Source organism: Myxocyprinus asiaticus, chromosome 9 (genome assembly GCF_019703515.2).
Source record: "Myxocyprinus asiaticus isolate MX2 ecotype Aquarium Trade chromosome 9, UBuf_Myxa_2, whole genome shotgun sequence".
Classification (NCBI taxonomy): Eukaryota; Metazoa; Chordata; class Actinopteri; order Cypriniformes; family Catostomidae; genus Myxocyprinus; species Myxocyprinus asiaticus.
The window spans coordinates 45,750,627-45,769,028 of NC_059352.1; the positions used below are offsets into that span (position 1 = coordinate 45,750,627).

The following is an 18,402-nucleotide window of genomic DNA, read 5'->3' on the forward strand; positions in this document are numbered from 1 at the left end:
AATTCAGGCCACCATTCACTTGCATTGTATGGACCTACAGAGCTGAGATATTCTTCTAGAAATCTTTGTTTGTGTTCAGCAGAAGAAAGAAAGTCATACACCTCTTGGAATGCATGAGGGTGAGTAAATGATGATAACATTTTCATTTTTGGGTGAACTATTCCTTTAACTGTGTCCAGTCAAAACTCCAGTGAAGCAGCCTAGTGAAATTGTCAATTGTACCGCAAGGTGGCGCCAAATCATTGTTGTACACATAGCACAATTAAACCCAAACCAACTAGTCCTGAATTGTTGTTGTTGTTGTTGTTGTTTGATTTTTTCACTTATAGTTTACTGTTAATGAATCTAAACAACATTATTGGATATTAACTCATAAACTACTCATATCTCATAAACAAACAAATACTATCCAAGTGAGCCCGTTTGTCCTTTAAAGCTATTTGAGACACCCTTCACCAAAACCTAAATGTACCTTCACTTACCGTATTAGGCAGCCTAATTGCTTAAGTTATTATGTACCATCTTTGGGAGATTATACTGAATTAGCCTGTTATGATATTTTAACTGCTGATTGGTGGTCGGCTGCCGTTGTTATGGTAACAGATTAAGGTCAGAGATGTGCTAAACTACTGTTGCCATGGAATTAGTGCTGTCCAGATTAGACGGATGCTGCTGGGACGCAGAATAACATGATAAACACACACTAAAACTTTTTACAATTTAGGTTTTAGTGTTTTAGAGTAAATTAGAATATATTTATTTATTTATTTTATTTTCAAGAAGAACATGAAATCACCATGATGATCTCTCGGTTTAATTCAGCTATTAAAATATATGTTATTTTGTCTCTGGTCTTTATTTTTTAACTTCACACATGCACAATGTGTGACTGACGAATCTCCAGAAGTCAACACCCCTCGCGCGCATTGCAGTTCATGTTAAAGGATGCGGCAGTCGGGATGGAATATTTAAACAGCAACAATCTGCGTTTATTTTCAATTAAACAACCTAGACCAGTGTTTTGACCAGCAGAGGAATGAGCTACATGAATATGAACTCGTGCGTCGCAGTGAATTGCAGATTTTCTCTCTTGTAAAATGATGCAGCTTCATTACTCATCCTCTTTTGGATCGGGTTGAAATAACAGTGCTGGATTTACACTGCTTTATTATTCCTCTCTGGGGTTTCTTGTTCATCATAAAGTTCCATCTGAAAAGTTCATCTCTGATCGTGTAATATAATATGGAGGGCAGGATTCCAGTCATATTAGAGCAGTTCATGAGCAGCCCTCTTGTCACTTGGGTGAGTTGCATTTTTCCTGTTTGATGTTGTTGCATGCAAAACATTACACACAATGTGTTTTAAATTAGCATATATATATATATCAGCTGGTATAGCAATTATCTGTAGTGGAAGATCATATTTAACTATTTACATCATCTCATAAATTGGCCATCATATAAACTTTTAAACTGTACTCCAGTGAATAGTAGGTATATTCTTAAAAATGAGTTTATAGGCACATAAATTAATATCTTGGCAAAACAAGACATCTTCTCATGTTGACTCAATAGTGGGGCATTTTTAAACTGTATGGGGTAAGTTGTCACAACGCAAAATGCCATTAAATAGCCTGTTATAGGCTTTTAAAAAACAAATGTAAACATCTTTTAAGAAGAGACAAAAAGGTCACATTGAAAAATATAAAAACCATTGTTTTGGCTGACTGTTTAAAAGAAATTAATTTGGTCAATTGCAATCAATGAATTAAAACATAAATCTATAATTTTTTAAACAACTATGACAACTTCCCCCAATTAAAATGTGACAAATTGCCCCGACCTGACATTTATGGAAAGTACCCTTGTTCTGAGAACACAGTTCAACCTTTCGTTTAAAATCTACTTAAAATGTACTTAAATTATATAGTTAACTCTTCCTTAAATCAAAATAAACCATTTTTAATCACCCGTTAGACTTTTTGCTGTTCGCTTTAATGGTCATGCGGTGTGTCAAATTAATTTTTAAAGTCAAAAAAGTCTCTAAATGATAGTAATATAGGTCATAAAGGCATGTACTGTATTAGAGGTCAACCGATAGTGGATTTTGCCGATACCGATAACTAGAACGGGCTGATAACCAATTAATCAGCCGATAGTTTTTAAAATCGATTTATAGAATAATTAAAGTCTTAGTCTTCCCTTACTATGACAGGCATAGACCCAAGAGTCCAAAATGAATAAAATCCCAGACGCAGTTTATTGTTCAACCACAATTCCAATAATAACCAGACATTTTTTTAGATTTGGTTCATAACACGGGACTTTTAACTATAAACAATCCGGAAACATATTGGTGAATCTTATTTTGAAATGACAGAGAATATGCTCTGTTACAATACTCTATATTTAAGTAGGCTATTTACCAAATAAAGCTTTTTACAACCTATTCACCAGATGAAGGGTTTTGTATAGATGGATGGATGGACGGACGGACGGATAAAAAACTATCGGCAACTATCGGCATAGATTTTTGCTTATAACCGATAGTTCCAAAAAGCAACTATCAGCACTGATTAATCTGTAAAACCGATATATCGGTCTGCCTCTATACAGTAGGCTATAACATAAACAGAGGTCATAACAATGGCATGTCTAACAACTATGCACAGATTATACAGTTAAATAAACTGCTTCTATGGAGTAAAGCATGTCACACTTCAGGACACTGATGTCATTGCTCAACATGTCATGTTAACTACCCCTACTGTATGTGTCTTTTCCAAAGGTTAAGACTTTTGGTCAACTAGGTGACAAAAAGGGGAACATGGTCTCTGAATACGCTGAATTAGTGGACGGCATATTCTTGAACAAGGTCATGAAGCAAATGTAAGTACTGTATGTCAACATGCAAACATACACAGTTATATCCCAGCAGTCAACTAAATGTAGCTGTGGTTTTTATTTATCTCTGCCTATTATTTTCCATACATTTTAAAGCCTGTTTGGGACATATTTACAACAAATTTACTTCTAGCACATTTTGGTTAAGATGACACTTTTCTTCCAAAGCAATTTAACACTTAGTTAATTGCCTTGCTCAAGGGCGTAATGTTAACTGGTTTTCTCCACACCCACCACCCTTTGGTCTCATTTGCTTGTAATATTGGGCAGTTGTTGCAGACGGCATGTGTTTCAGCTTTTAAATGACCCAGTCCATGCAGGAGCCCCAAAACACTGTATGCTTTGTCATGGGAATGAAGTAACACTTTGTAGACTGTGGCTGTTTTGAAGGACAGAAATCCATAGCAGTATTTAAATGTTAAAAAACCATCCATGCCAAGCCATTGTTACATGTGCATATTGCATTGCCATTAATCAATAAAGACTAGACCTTGTATTTACAACAGCATACTAATGTACACTGAAAAAAATAAATAAATCAGTATTCAAAGATACGTTATTGTCTTTTAAGATATTAAAATGTTGTTAGATTTATGCTTAAAAATAAACTTAATTCCAGATATTCTCTGAAAAGAAGTCTTAATATCTAATGCAGTTTTCCTTCTGAAGTAAATGCATCTTGTTTTAAGGATGTTTGTATATCTTTTACTGGAAAACAAGACAAAAATAATGATTAAAAATAGGGGTTTTGCAGTGGCCTCTGTAATCCCATGGATTGGGGGAGGCTCTTGGATTAAGGCTTGTTCTTAGACTTTTTTTTATGTGATGATGGAATGAACCATCATGTGACAGTGGAGTTTTATGTCACTATGTCAGGCCTGAGATTGTGTGCTGCTGTATGAAGCAAAGCAGGCAGATGAGAGACAGCTAAAGCAGTGCTTCTCCACAGGACTGTCTGATAGGGTCACAGACAGCAGGAAAAAGATGCTAAATGCAAAAAATAAAATGCAACTAAACTTATAATCATGCATTGTTAGGATAGTAAAATACATAGGCTTATTGACCTTTAAAAGGGAGTTGTTGGTTCCATGTTTTAGACTAGTAAATCACACTTCTGTATCTACAAAATTGTCATTTTTTTCGTATTCAGTCTGTCATGTTAATAATATTGCTTCCACTGCATATATTTGCACCTCTGTTTGTATGATATACAATTGTAGTGTTTTGGGTCACCTCTCGTGTGTCCCATGTTAAATTTGGGTCCTCCAGTAGAGATCTAATGTGTTAAAATCTCAAGGCTTGAATTGAACTGAATTCTGCTGCTTTTGGCTCTGACTGTGTGTGTGCCACAGCGCTGGGTAGTTCAGGAATGAAGTCATGTGGAAAAAAACAGAATGAATGAACAAATTGTGTTTTGCTGCTATTATTAATTTTGCCCTTATCCCAGGTTAATATACTAAACAGATTTCCAGAAACAAAATGTCTATGCATTTATGTCTTCGTACCTTTGTTTTCGCAGAAATCCCAAAGTTACTGCTCAAGGTTTAAACAAAGTGAAAGGTGTTGGTCAAAAAGCCCAAAACCTGTCTGTTCTCATTTACCACATCAAATCATACTACCAGGTAAGACACTGAGAGAAATGCAGGTAGTTTTTGGAGTATTTATTTAGAGGGTTACATGTAGGGTTGTGAAAGTACAAAGCCAAATAATTTTCTCTTAAAGGGGTCATGACATGCCTTTTTTGATTATGTTAATGTGTTCATTGAGGTTCACTTATACTGTAATATTAATAAAGTGTTTAGCACAAAAAACTGTCATATGTTTGTAAAACATGATCATTTTCCACGCTCAGCAGCGTTTTAGTGCTGCATCTCCTTTAAGACTTGACAGTAAACGCCCACTGTTCTGACTGGCTCTCTGCTCTTGACTGACCTGCTTTCTACTTGCAATCTCACTGTTGTTGAGGCCGTCAAATCACAGTGTTGAGGAAGTAGAGAACAAATGTTTTGGCAGCTTGGATTTAACAAATGCTCATTTTGCAGTTAGGAGGAAGTTTTAAGTTCTGAATCTTACAGTATGTTTTTATAGTACAGTGACCTCTTATATGTCAAAAGATCAAGGAAAACTTGATGTCCTCACGTTATGACCCCTTTAAGTGAAATTTTATGTTTAGCAATAACATATAAAACTTCAAAGACAGACCTATAAACTATGAGATTAATTTATTGATGATATATGCTTCGGAAGAAACTATATGTGATTTCGAAATAATAATTAAAAAAAAAGTGTTTTAATTGCTAAATACCTATTGAATTACATTAGAACTACCCTACCCATAATCCTGAAGAGAGATCGACCAATCAAAGAAGTTCCTGATTCCATGGAATCGGGAATGCTTCGAATTTAGAATTGCTTAAAATCAATAGTTTTATATTGTATTTGTGGTATATTGTAGTTGTAATATTGTGTTTTCTAACTTGATTATGTTGTTTGTAACACTTTGGGAAATAAGTAGTTTGCTGCCTCATAAAAGACATTATGTACACAGTCTTGTACATTTGTCTTTTTTTCTGATTTTTAAACACTTTTTTGCTTTAAATCAAAGGTTATAATTTCATTATTCTTGGTGATGGTTGGTTTGACTCGAGGCTTAAAACTATTTATTGTAGAATGTTTTTGTAATTGCATATTGAGAAAACGAATGGGAGAAGTACTTCTGGAACCAAGGCCATTTAAAAAGTAAGCACGTGCTGTTTCTGACAAAAAGCTGATTTATAACCAGATTCATAACATCACATACATTCTTGCTGCATGCATAAGTTCAATGCCATGTTCTGGTTTCCTATACTAGATTCTGAACATTCACAACCAGGGGGTCTCTGAATAAAGGAATAGGGTCTGGAGTCATTGCCTAAATTTCCTACTACCCCCTGCCCCTCCACACAGAGCCCACCCTGCATCCTGCACATCTGTCCCAGTGGAAATAGCCTCGCCAACAGACCTACAAGCTCCTCTTTTAGAGACTAGCCTAGATATCAGCCAGTCAAAGCCAACATCTGTGTAATCAGTAGCTAGGAAACAGCAATGGCCTAAAGCAAAGCAGGACAATGACCCATTTTACATCCTTTGAGACCTGTTTCTCTCTCAGTCTCTCATGCTGTTGGCTAAAGCGCACAGAGTAATGCAATTACCCTAAAAAAAAAAAAAAAAAGACTAGCCAAATGATGGAGTTATATCCTGTTGCTTGTAACTGGTTTTTAACTGGTCAATGAAATTGTTGCATTGTGAGATGCTTGTTGACTTAAAACAAAAGTTCACCAAAGAGTGACATTTTTGTCACTGAGTTTCCATGCGCAGTCTTTTATAATGCCTAATAGTAATGTGTCGTTCGTGAACAAATCAGTCTTTTTGAATGAACTTTTTAAGTGAACGAATCATTCTTGTTCACCTCCATACACTGACTCATAATTCTCATTCCTCTGCTGCTTTTCATACCTGTAAAGACTGACATTAGCAAGAGCCAATAGCAATCGAGTTCGGACTGTGAAGGAGCAAATTATTGTTTGACCCACTGAACGAATATGCCCCTTTACTGAACCAGTTACTGAACCATGTTGTTTTCAACAAATTGAATGTACCGGTACGCTAGTTCGCAAACTACATGAATGACTCTGTCATCTTGTTTGTGAACGAGAATCTGCTAAACGATTGAACGAGAGGAGGCTTGTCGTTCATTCAATTCGGCATGTGAGTCAATCACGTTCAACAAGGAGAGAAAAAGACAAGTTTATAAACATAATCCCCAATTTATGAATGTGTAAATATGACTGAAGACCATACAGTTAAAATTACATGAATTACGAATGGAAATGTTTTGCTTTGGGGCGCACTGTAAGGTATTTAGGCTTTTCTAGAACTTCTTCTCTGTCTTGGTAAAAATTAAGCAAAGTATTTGACAAAACATAGGAAAAATAAGACCTGCCATATGTGGTGAAAACAGTTATGGTGTTGAAACTCTATTTTAAAAGTGTCTTCGTACATTTGTAAACATGCAAATTCTATTTGTGTTGCTTTGTCCGGCTTTTGAAGATTGACTTTAGTGCATCCCTTCATTGGTCATTTGAGTCTGAACGAATTGAGACATCTCTTTTGTGAATGAACTGAATGAATCAGTCATCTGGTTCATGAATGAGGATCTGCTGACTGGCTGAACGAGAGGAGGAGCTGCAAGTTGTTCGTTCAGTTCGGCAATCTCATCAATCTCGTTAAACAAGAAAAGGAGCCGGATAAATTATGAATAAAAGTATATGATGACCACAAATTACAATAACATTTGGACGTTATTAAAATGTATAATAATTTTTTAGGTTAGTATTGTTGTTGTTTTTTATAGCTTGATAAAATGTTGTACTCAGCAGTTCAGAATATGATAGATTTGCTTTGTTGTCAGTTGTGGGAAAATGCTTATGATGCTTAAACACTCTGCAGTGCTGAAGTATATTAGTAGATTTGTAGACACACAAATTTTAATAAAGGATAATTAGACTTGTTTCGGTCGTGAATATCTGTGCTTTTTGTTCAATGTAAATACTCATTCAAAACGTACAAGACGGTCATTTGCTGCCATGTACAGGCGCAAAGGTGTAATTTTCAGAAACTGTCAATGAACTAATCAATGAACAAATTTGAACGAATCTTTTTGGAGAGCAGATTCAAAAGGCTTGAGTCACTGAGATGAATCAAAATCACCACCACTAATGGCTAATAATCCAGCATCATGAAAAGTCATGTAAACGCTTAAACGGTTTTCCTTTATTGGTGTAAAATCATTAAAAATGTAAGCATTAACAGATCAGAACACTTAGATCAGATCAAACTGATTTTGCGTTACATGAAAACACCTTTACTGGCGTTCATACCAGCTTATCCAGTGTGCACAAGTGCGCATGACTGTTTATGATTTGATGTTTCCAGACCCATTCCATTCACTGTTTCCAGACCCATACAAGATGTGTAAATGAATAACTATTCCTTTATGTTTCCTCATGACATGTCACAGAGCTGTTCGTACTCAGAAGCATTTTCAAAAAAGCATGCTTTTCTGAATTTACTTAATTTCTCCCTTGAGTTTTGTTAGACTGAGGAAATTCAGTGGGGTTAATCATTGTTTTAGCTTATTCAGGGAAATTGAAAACGATCTTGCCCAAGCAGAATCTGCATTAACAAATTCCCATAAGGAGAAATGACATAGCATAGTAAGCTCACCTGCATTTTTGTCAATTTGTTTTAACATAACTTGCAAAAGGAACTTCTGATATATACGGAACTGTGACTTCTGCTGACCATAAGGAGACATTTACAAATAATGCTGTTTATTAATTATTATACAACAGTTAGCTCCAGCCCACCTATTGGATTGGACAAGCGTTGTTCCAAAAGTGCTAATACTAGTATTAATAGCACTGCAATTTTTCCCTTTTATTAACTCTGTGTTCGCTACATAGAATTATTATTCACACAACCACTGATCCTGCTTTTTTTTTTTTTGAAATAGCCAGACTGATCTCACTGTAAATTCAGTGACAGTAGGTTGAACGTTCTGCTGCTGAAATTGGTCTGTGCTTACCGAAATTCAAATCAGTGCCCCCAGTGGCCAAGCTGGAAGTGTTGTTGAACGAATGGGCACGTGTGAGCTTCAGTTTCCAGGGGAAATAGCCACAGAGGATGGTGATTAGGTATTTGTAGGTCCAAAAAGCACAGATAGTCAGCATAAAGGTAATCCATTTTATCTTCAGCGATGACATTAATGTCTTCTAAAGTGAATTGATCACTTTGTGTGTGAAAAAGAACGATATTTAAGCACTTTTCAACTATAAAAGATCGCTTCCATTCAGGTGTTGACGAATGGCCAAATTTACGAGGACTCCTGTGACTCAAGTGCGTTGGCACGTTTCTTTCGACTCATTGGTTGTGTGTCTGTAAAGTGTCAGTTCACTTGCCATCATGCTTACGTCATGGGAGGGCCATTTGTCAACACCTGACTGGAAGCGATCTTTTATAGTTAAAAAGTGCTTAAATATCATTCTTTTTCGCACACAAAGTGATCGATTCACTTTAGAAGACATTAATGTCACCACTGGAGGCAGGATGGATTACTTTTATGCTGAATATCTGTGCTTTTTGGACCTACAAATATCTAAACACCATCCTTTCCCATTCTAAGGACCTGCTGAGCCAGGATCTTTTTCTACAAATCTTCAAAGGTGTTTTGACTTAATATATCCCTTGAGTTTTGTTAGACTGAGGAAATTCAGTGGGGTTAATCATTGTTCTAGCTTATTCAGGGAAATTGAAAACGATCTTGCCCAAGCAGGATCTGCTTTAACAAATTCCCATAAGGAGAAGTGACAGGCATAGTAAGCCCACCTGCATTTTTGTCAATTTGTTGTAACATAACTTGCAAAAGAAACATCTGATATATATGGAACTGTGACTTCTGCTGACCATAAGGAGACATTTACAAATAATGCCGTTTATGAATTATTATACAACAGTTAGCTCTAGCCCACCTATTGGATTGGACAAGCATTGTTCCAAAAGTGCTAATACTAGTATTAATAGCACTGCAATGTTTCCCTTTTATTAACATAGAATTATTATTCACACAACCATTGATCTTGTTTTTTTTTTTAAATAGCCAGACTGATCTCACTGTAAATTCAGTGACAGTAGGTTGTAAGTTCTGCTGCTGAAATTGGTCTGTGCTTACCGAAATTCAAATCAATGCCTCCAGTGGCCAAAGCTGGAAGTGTAGTTGAACGAATGGGCATATGTGAGTTTCAGTTTTGGGGGAAATAGCCACAGAGTGGCTTATAGCCAAAAACAAGTTGTATTTTTACTTGTAAATGATGTAATACAGTCTCAAAATGGATTACTAACTAATTATTAACTCTTCCCCCTAACCCAAACCTCAAACCTAAACCTAACACTGGAGTAAAAATTTAACTTTAGCACAGAAATGCAACCTCCAAATTAGAACCCATGTCTCAGATGTTTCTCACACAATGCAGTAGCACTAGATGGAAAGATGATCACATTTGAATTGATATAATACTGTACGATGGTGGATGGTGCTTGTCAGTAATTTGGCAGAATGGGGTCAGTTTCAGGGTACCTGAACATTCAGAAGCAACATGCTGATTTCCAATGTGATCCTGTTAAAATAGATGGCCACATTTTGTCTGAAATGTCAGTCAAATGTCAGAACTGTTGTAAAAAAATTGCTATTTCACACTTGCCATTACTGTACGTGATATTGCCTAATGCACATTCTCATGCTGTTGCAGTGGCTAAAGGCTCCCGTGAAACACATAGTTTTTCTTAAGTAGGGCGAATAGATTTGTTACGAAAAAATTTCAAAGTGGGCTCACATTCACTGATCCAATCACAACGGACATTAATTTGTTTATAAAATACTTGAGATGTAATGAAATGCCGAATATGGTTGAAATGAACAGAAAAGAGTTAACCGTTTTCCGAAGTGGTTATTTTGAATAAATATTATCTTAATTTGTTAATCAAAAACGTTTTTAAAAAAAGCATCTTGCTGTCTTAAAAGTATTTTTCTAAGTTGATCAATTTTACACTGTAAGTATTGTCCCTATATTTACACAACATCACTATAACCCCCTGGGGGCCTTTTGCCCCAAATGTAGAGTAAAAGGCTCCCTCGCCACCTATTAACAAAAATAATTTTAATCAAAACCACCTTCTGTTATTATTTGTTTTCACACATATAATTTTTCTCCATCAATATTCAATAAAAATAAATATGTTTTTTCAATCTTGATACACTCTGTGACAAGAAAACATTTCTTAAAGCGATAGTTCACCCAAAAATGAAAATTCTCTGATAATTTACTCACCCTCATGCCATCTGAGATGTGTATGACTTTCTTTCTTCTGCAAAACACTTTTGAAGATTTGTAGAAAAAGATCCAGGCTCAGCATGCAGGTCCTTAGAATTGGAGAGGATGGTGATTGGATATTTGTAGGTCCAAAAAGCACAGATAGTCAGCATAAAAGTAATCCATCCTGTCTCCAGTGGTGACATTAATATCTTCTAAAGCGAATTGATCACTTTAACTATAAAAGATTTCTTCCAGTCAGGTGTTGATGAATGGCCAAATTTACGAGGGCTCCTTTGACGCAAGTGCGTTGGCACGTTCCTTCGATTCATTGGTCGTGTGTCTGTAACGCGTCAGTTCACGTGCCATCGTAAATTCGGCCATTTGTCAACACCTGACTGGAAGCGATCTTTTATAGTTAAAAAGTGCTTAAATATCGTTCTTTTTCGCACACAAAGTGATCTATTCGCTTTAGAAGACATTAATGTCACCGCTGGAGACAGGATGGATCACTTTTATGCTGACTATCTGTGCTTTTTGGACCTACAAATATCTAAACACCATCCTCTCCCATTCTAAGGACCTGCTGAGCCAGGATCTTTTTCTACAAATCTTCAAAAGTGTTTTGCAGAAGAAAGAAGAATTTTCATTTTTGGGTGAACTATCCCTTTAAAGTGTGTCTTTAGCCCTGTCCTACCCTACTTGATGACATTTTATTGAGTACTGTATAATCTAATATCTCTTACATGCTTCTTGGAAAATAATGTGATTGCACAAGTTGTTGACCACAACATTTGAGTTCATTTAAAGTTCCACATCAAAGTTTAATAATTGGCTAAGTTTAAACCATCCCCTAAGGGCCTGCACACAAGTTTCCTGAACTCTTTGAGATATCTCCGAACCATTACCCTTGTCCCCAGTCCTGCCTATAATTTACAACTTAAAACGGTTGGTTGCAAAGAAACTGATGTCAGCTGGGTCTGTTTTGCTCTTTTAAAAAAAACAGAGCTGCTGTTTTAAAGGTGCACTCAGTAATCTTTTCCTCATAAAAAAGTTTAACTCCTAAAGACATGAATTGTATTTTTTGCAAAATAAGAAGGAAACCATGAGCACTCACATTAAAATTAAGACTCAAGTCATATCAGTAACCTTATAAAAGCTTTTATTCTACATGGAGAGGGTCCACACATGGGGGCTGCCATGTTAGAATCACATGACCAGCCAAATGCTACTTGCTAAATCTCAGTAACCGTCCTGTTATTTGACAGTTTCACTCACTGGTTAACCCTTAAACGCATACCTCGGTTCTTTAGAGACCCGGGACCTCATTCCACCCCCTTTACCTCTTCCATTTTTTGGAGTTGTGCCCACGCCTCTTTAGTATTCCTCAATCTATCGCTTATAAATATTGTGACACAATTTTGTTTTTTTTTTTTTTTTTTTTTTTTTTTTTTTTTTTATAATGGTTTAAGTACCAAAATTGTATAGGGTCTCTAGAGACCTGAGGTATGTAAGAGTGTTTTTTTTTTTTTTTTTTTTTTTTTTGCACTTCCATAAACTATATTTTTTATGTGTTTATGTCTATAGCTCAATATGTGTTTGATAGCCAGTTACTTCTCATGAAATTTCAGTGTGAAAATAATGAATCCTGTTCTAGATTTGTCCTGATTTGTTGAATTATCTCTTTAATTTATGAAGAATAAAACATCAAAATATATATTTATTAATTGTTTTCTAATTGTCTTTAGAATATTTTTCCATTTTTACACTATCTGGGCATTTTGTGCATCCACTTTTGATCGATATAAGTGTCTTTAAAGACCCGAATATGTGAGAGTGTTTGGGGAAATTACCATGCATTTACGGGTTAAAGTAATCATGGCTGACTGTGAATACTAAATGTCTACAATAGCATCTGAAATTGAAAAATATTGATTTTAAATTATGCTGCATCCAAGCCGCTAGGTGTCAGTGTAAGTCCAAGATAACACAAAGACAAAGGTTACTGAGTGCACCTTTAAGGGCAAGATTCTGTGTATCTCATATATTTTTTTTTTTTCTAATTTTTTAACTAATTTAGGACACCCTGCATCAGCTGATCATGATGCCTCCTCCTAATGTGCTGCTGCTGGGCAGGAATCCAGTCTGTGGTATGTCAGTTCTTGGAAAAACAGATTCTGAGAAAGTGCAGAACTGTTCCTTAATGTTGAAACCAATGACATGCAAATGAACAATATGTATCAGGAACTCTAAAAGAAATGACAATGTATTGATTTACTTGCATGCTTTTGGAACATGTTTTTGTCAGACTAATTAGTTTACATATTATTTACAAGCTTTATTTATTTATAAGATTTATTTATTTATCTAATTTTTTAAATACATATAATTATACATGTCATTATAATGCAATCTTTTTTCAACAATAGATGCAATTTATGTGCTTATATTTAATTTTAAGATGTATTTATTTATTCATTTATTTATTAGAATACATGAAATGATACAACATTATAATATAATCTTTTTTAACCACAACAAATAATAAAATGTATTTATATTTATTTAAAATATATATTCATTTTTTTATTCATTTATTCATTTTATACCTATACGTCATTTAATAGAATATAATTTTTTAAGCTTTATTCATTTATTTATTAGAATATATTAAATCTTATGTGTCATTATAATAGAATCTAGTTTCAGCAACAACAGAAAATACTGTATAATTAACTAATATTTATTGTTAAGCTTTATTTTTTTATTTATTAGATTATTTATATATGCCATTATAATACAATCCTTTTTTTTTACAACAACAAAAAAGAAAGAAACAAAGGAAAGAAGAGAAACAAAAATGCTATAAATCACTTTCTCAGGGATACAGTATATGATCATTTTGTTTTCATTTTTTTTTTTTTTTTACAATTTATTTTAAATGAATTTGTCTTAATAATTTATCTCGCATATAAGAATCAGCTTTCTCTGGATTTAAAAAAAAAAAAAATTATTTTATTTTTTTACAGTATTTCCGTAATCAAAGAACATCACAAGTACATAATCTAAGTTATCTTAAAGTGCACCAAATAACTGTATTCAGGATGATTCAGGTTGAGCTGTGTGTAATTCAGTTGCATTCCATTAAAAAGCACAGATTTTGGCTTTGTTGATGAGAAACCTACTTTGTTTCTAGAGGAAGGTCTAGAAGAAATGAGGAAGTTGCTGTTACTGTTGCTTGGATGTGCTGTGCAGGTGATATTTCACAGTATTACACAATATTTCACATTTTCACAGCACTGTGTGGACAATTTCAAACAGAGCACTTGCCATCTTTGTTCAGTTATCTCTTTACACAAACTAAATCAATAACCCAATAACTCATTTTCACTTACTGTCTGTTACTGTTTTGCAGTGTGAAAAAAAAGAGGAATACATTGAGAATATACAAAGACTTGACTTTGACACAAAAGCAGCAATCGCGGCTCATATCCAAGAGGTATCTGAATACTTCACCGTATATATATTAAAATAAGACATATTCATATCCCATTTTGATCAAGGGTTGATTTGATTTTGCCTGTCAGATATGACACAATATGGCTTATTATGTAATTATGTTCAGTTGGACTTCTCAGAATTAACCACACGTCATCTCTGCCTGAAAGCACCCACCAACAGACATATCGTGTGTCTTTATATCATAACAGGATAATAAATTAGAAGCCCTTTTGTTTTCTGATTGTGAACAACTATTTTTATTATGTATTATGCACTGTTCTTAGCAGGAGCTGTTTCGTATAAAACAATATGGTTTTAGAGACTACAAAATGCCAAATAAGTCATTGTTTTGTGTAAATGCTTCACTCTAGGTGACTCACTGTCAGGACAGTGTGTTTGATCTGCACTGGTTGGAGACAGAGGGTCTGTGTCCAGATGAATGGGAAAACATCTGCAGAAGTATGACAATCAATCTCAAAATTCTAGTGGACCAGAGAGACCGACAATTTGAGGTATATTCAAAAGTTTAATGAGATTTTCAGTTAATGGTCTCAGAAGGGGATAGTTAACTTTACTCCTTTGCTGTTTTTTTCTAGTATTTAATTCAGGAATTCGGTTTATTTTGTTACTTTTATGAGCACATTCTAACAAAAGGATTTAAATAATATTGCTTCACTCATCATTTTTTCTTATCCAAACTAATGTTTGGACTTTCTTAATGCCTTTTTGGTGAAGTCAAAGCAGTTTAACCCTTGGATGGACTCACGGGTCAATTTGACCCGTTTGAACTTTTAACACTAATTTACATAGACGTAACTTTAAGTTTTCCGCCTGAAACTTCATGACATCCTCCACATAGGTGATCTGAACCAGGCAATGTATTTTTTAAAATTTCATGTATTTATAAACAAAGCTATAAAAAAAAAAAAAACCTACTTTGTACCTCTGGGTCAATTTGACCGGGTTCATATAAAAACTTGAGAAACGAGAAAGCTGTAAAATGGTACGTAAAATGGTAAGTAAACACACACATGCATACATACATTCATCCATACACACACACAAACACATACAGACTTACTGACCACAAATGCAAACACGAGATTTTTTTTATTGTTATTCATTTGTTCAGAAGTTATTTTACTGTTAATTCAGTGTTCATTCAAATGTTTGACATGTTCAAATGAGATAAAAAACAAATAAACACCTGTTTGAAAAATTTGAATAAATTTAAATTAAATGTATTAGTTATTCGATTATTTTGTTTGTATAATAATAAAAAAAAACAGTCTGCTCAGAGCACTGCTTCTGTAAGCCCCAAGTAGCCACAAAGCTCATACTTTAGGTTGTTTTTTACAAAATGAGTCTATTTCTACTTGTCTGTCAGCTTGCCTGGGTACATAATTATGTCTCAAATACTGTTCAGCAAAAAAAGTATTTTGATTATATTCCTGACTGTTGATTATGAAATATTATACATCATTGCAAAGTTACGCTTAAAATGACACCAAGATCACGTTTGTAGTCCATTCAGAGGCCAAAATATTCCACAAAACATTGGGGAGGGGCAGGGCTTCCCCAGAAAAACTGGATGTCTATGGGCAGAGTCACAAAATATGTTGGGGTGCCCCCTGCTTTTCAGATCTATATATTCTGATGGAGTGATAGAAAAAACATTATTTTTTCTAGTGATTGCTAAAGTAGAGAGACAGAGCAAACAGAGCCTTTATTACAAGCTTTTGAAATTATACATAAAAAATGGGTCAGTTTGACCCAGCCGGTTCTAAGTAGGGACTTGATCGTGAAGACCATCCAAGGGTTAATTGCATAACTAATTCATTCTTCCACCTTACCCCAATGACTCTTTCTGCCTCTGCTGGCAGACACTCGTGGAGCTGTTGCAGGGGAAAGAGACAGTGCAGTCTGCAATGTTCAGTGATGGCCCCTCCCTCACCGAGTCCTCCAGCAGTCAGCTCCCTTTATCCCAGCAGCATCTGGCACTAGAGCTGAGCGATGCTAAAGCCAAGATCAAACGCCTCAGACAGGAGCTGTAAGCATATTTACACACACAAAACTGACTTAGACATGCACAGACATGATGAATGACCAGCTGAGCTTAAACGAACCCAGGGTGACTACATGTGTGTTTGTTTATAGGTGTGAGATTTTTTTCTCAGTGTCTGAAAAACCCCATGAAATGAAAATGGTACTTTTGTGGCATTTAGTCTAGGTCCCAGCTTTAAAAAAACAGCTAAACCAGTCTAAAATAGTTGGGAGACCATCTTAATCCAGCTAAGACCAGCGTAAGCCACCTAAGACATGCAAACCAGGCTCTTAGGATATTTTTTAGAGCAGTGGACTGTTAGATTTGGGGCCATCTATATGCTAGAGACAAAATAGGAAATACAACAATACAGGAAAGAAAACAAGTCAAATGATTTCATTATGTCTTTAACACTTAGCTGATGAAAAATATATATCGATGGCCATATCTGTACAGATTGGCCCCATTCACTTCCATTGTAAGTGCCTCACTGTAACCCAGATTTTTGCTTTTTTTAAATAAAAGGAGTGGCCAGTCAAAATAAGTTTTGTGGTAATCAACATTATGCCACAAATGCTGTAGATTGAGGTTAACTTGTATTAAACCTGGAATATTCCTTTAATCAATAAGCAGTGGTTGTGTGGTTATGGTAAGAGATGTCTTTAGGAAGCTTGTCCCAGATTAAATAGACTGTGCAGTGCAGGGTCCTTCCTCATTCTACTGACCCACTTTGATCCTCTTAGTGTAATGCTACAGACAACCCCACCCCCCCATTTCCACTCATCCATCCTTCTATCCATACATTTTTCCATCCCTCTACAAGACCCACTGTACAATACCCCTCATACTGTAGCATTCTTAAGCTTCTATTTTGAAATATGTCCTCGGGTGGCACTTGAATGCAAATGTCTTAACAAAACAACACAGCTCTGTCAGTGTTACAAAATGAATATGTGATTGTGAATATGCTAATTATCAGTGATTTTCAAATAAAGATCTATTATCACATATATCACAATGTTACGTATATTAATCATCTGGATGAAACTTGCGTGAATATTGGTTTCTTAAGTCTACAAACCTTCTGTTTCCTATGTCCCAACAGAGAAGAGAAGAGTGAACAGCTGTTGGACTGCAGACAGGACCTGGACAATATGGAATCAGAGCTTAAAAGGCTCCAGCAAGAGGTACTGAAAATAAAATTATATTTTACATGATTGTGTCTGATCTCAGGCTCCAACTATGAACTTGATATTTTGAAGTATTTTATATTTTTCTGTGATATACAACTAAGTTGTATATATTGTATCTCTCAATGGCACAAGCAGATGGGTTCTTTGAACTTGTTAGCCAATCAGCTCGCTCACATGTGATATGTCAAGCCAATTGGCTCATATTTAAATTTCTCAGTTTGCAATTAAGCCGGTTTCACAGCAGCATGCTGCTTGTTTTCTCAGAAACCCTCCTCCTCCCCAGCTCCACTGGTCTAGATCTGCTAAATGGGATTTGTATTCATGTCTAAAAGTGCAGTACCATTTTATATGACATGCTTGATGCAACATGTCTTGTGTTTTTCTAATTGTGCAGCAACAGCAGCATGTCCTCACGCTTAACTCAGTATGTCTGTGTATGTTCTAGCAGCAGCAGCATCATAGCAGATCTAGTACATCAAGACCAAAATCCAATCAGTGTGGCATACCCACACTGACGTGCTAAATCTTTTCGAGAGTTGTGAAAACTTTGTTGAAATTTTGTTTTATATGGCCATTTTCCAACCACTCTCTTATCCTTAGTATTAAACAGGTTGATTTTGCTACTTTACCTTTAAAAAATAACACATGAAAATGACCTGTGTTATGACTCACTAAACTGTGTACCAGCATAGTTCACAGTGTCATTCATGGGGAAAGTTGCTAATACTAGTGGTGGTGAATTTGATTCATCTCAGTGACTCGAGTCTTTTGAATCCATTCACCAAAAAGATTTGTTCAGATTAATTTATTGATTCATTAATTTCTGCAAATTACAGCTTTGCACCTGTAGATGG

The 18,402-nt window shown here is 35.3% G+C and overlaps 1 protein-coding gene across 1 annotated transcript in view; it reads left to right on the forward strand.

Moving 5' to 3' along the window:
- The first annotated feature begins 1,242 nt into the window (after nt 1–1,242).
- Nucleotides 1,243–18,402, forward strand: part of LOC127446656 (girdin-like) — a 38,937-nt gene continuing 21,777 nt past the window's right edge. Inside the window, exons 1-9 of the mRNA XM_051707765.1 lie at nt 1,243–1,302; nt 2,788–2,888; nt 4,423–4,525; nt 12,891–12,960; nt 14,007–14,065; nt 14,226–14,309; nt 14,683–14,823; nt 16,195–16,361; nt 17,461–17,542. Of these exons, the coding sequence (XP_051563725.1) occupies nt 1,243–1,302; nt 2,788–2,888; nt 4,423–4,525; nt 12,891–12,960; nt 14,007–14,065; nt 14,226–14,309; nt 14,683–14,823; nt 16,195–16,361; nt 17,461–17,542 (867 nt within the window). The remainder of the gene's footprint in view (nt 1,303–2,787; nt 2,889–4,422; nt 4,526–12,890; nt 12,961–14,006; nt 14,066–14,225; nt 14,310–14,682; nt 14,824–16,194; nt 16,362–17,460; nt 17,543–18,402) is intronic.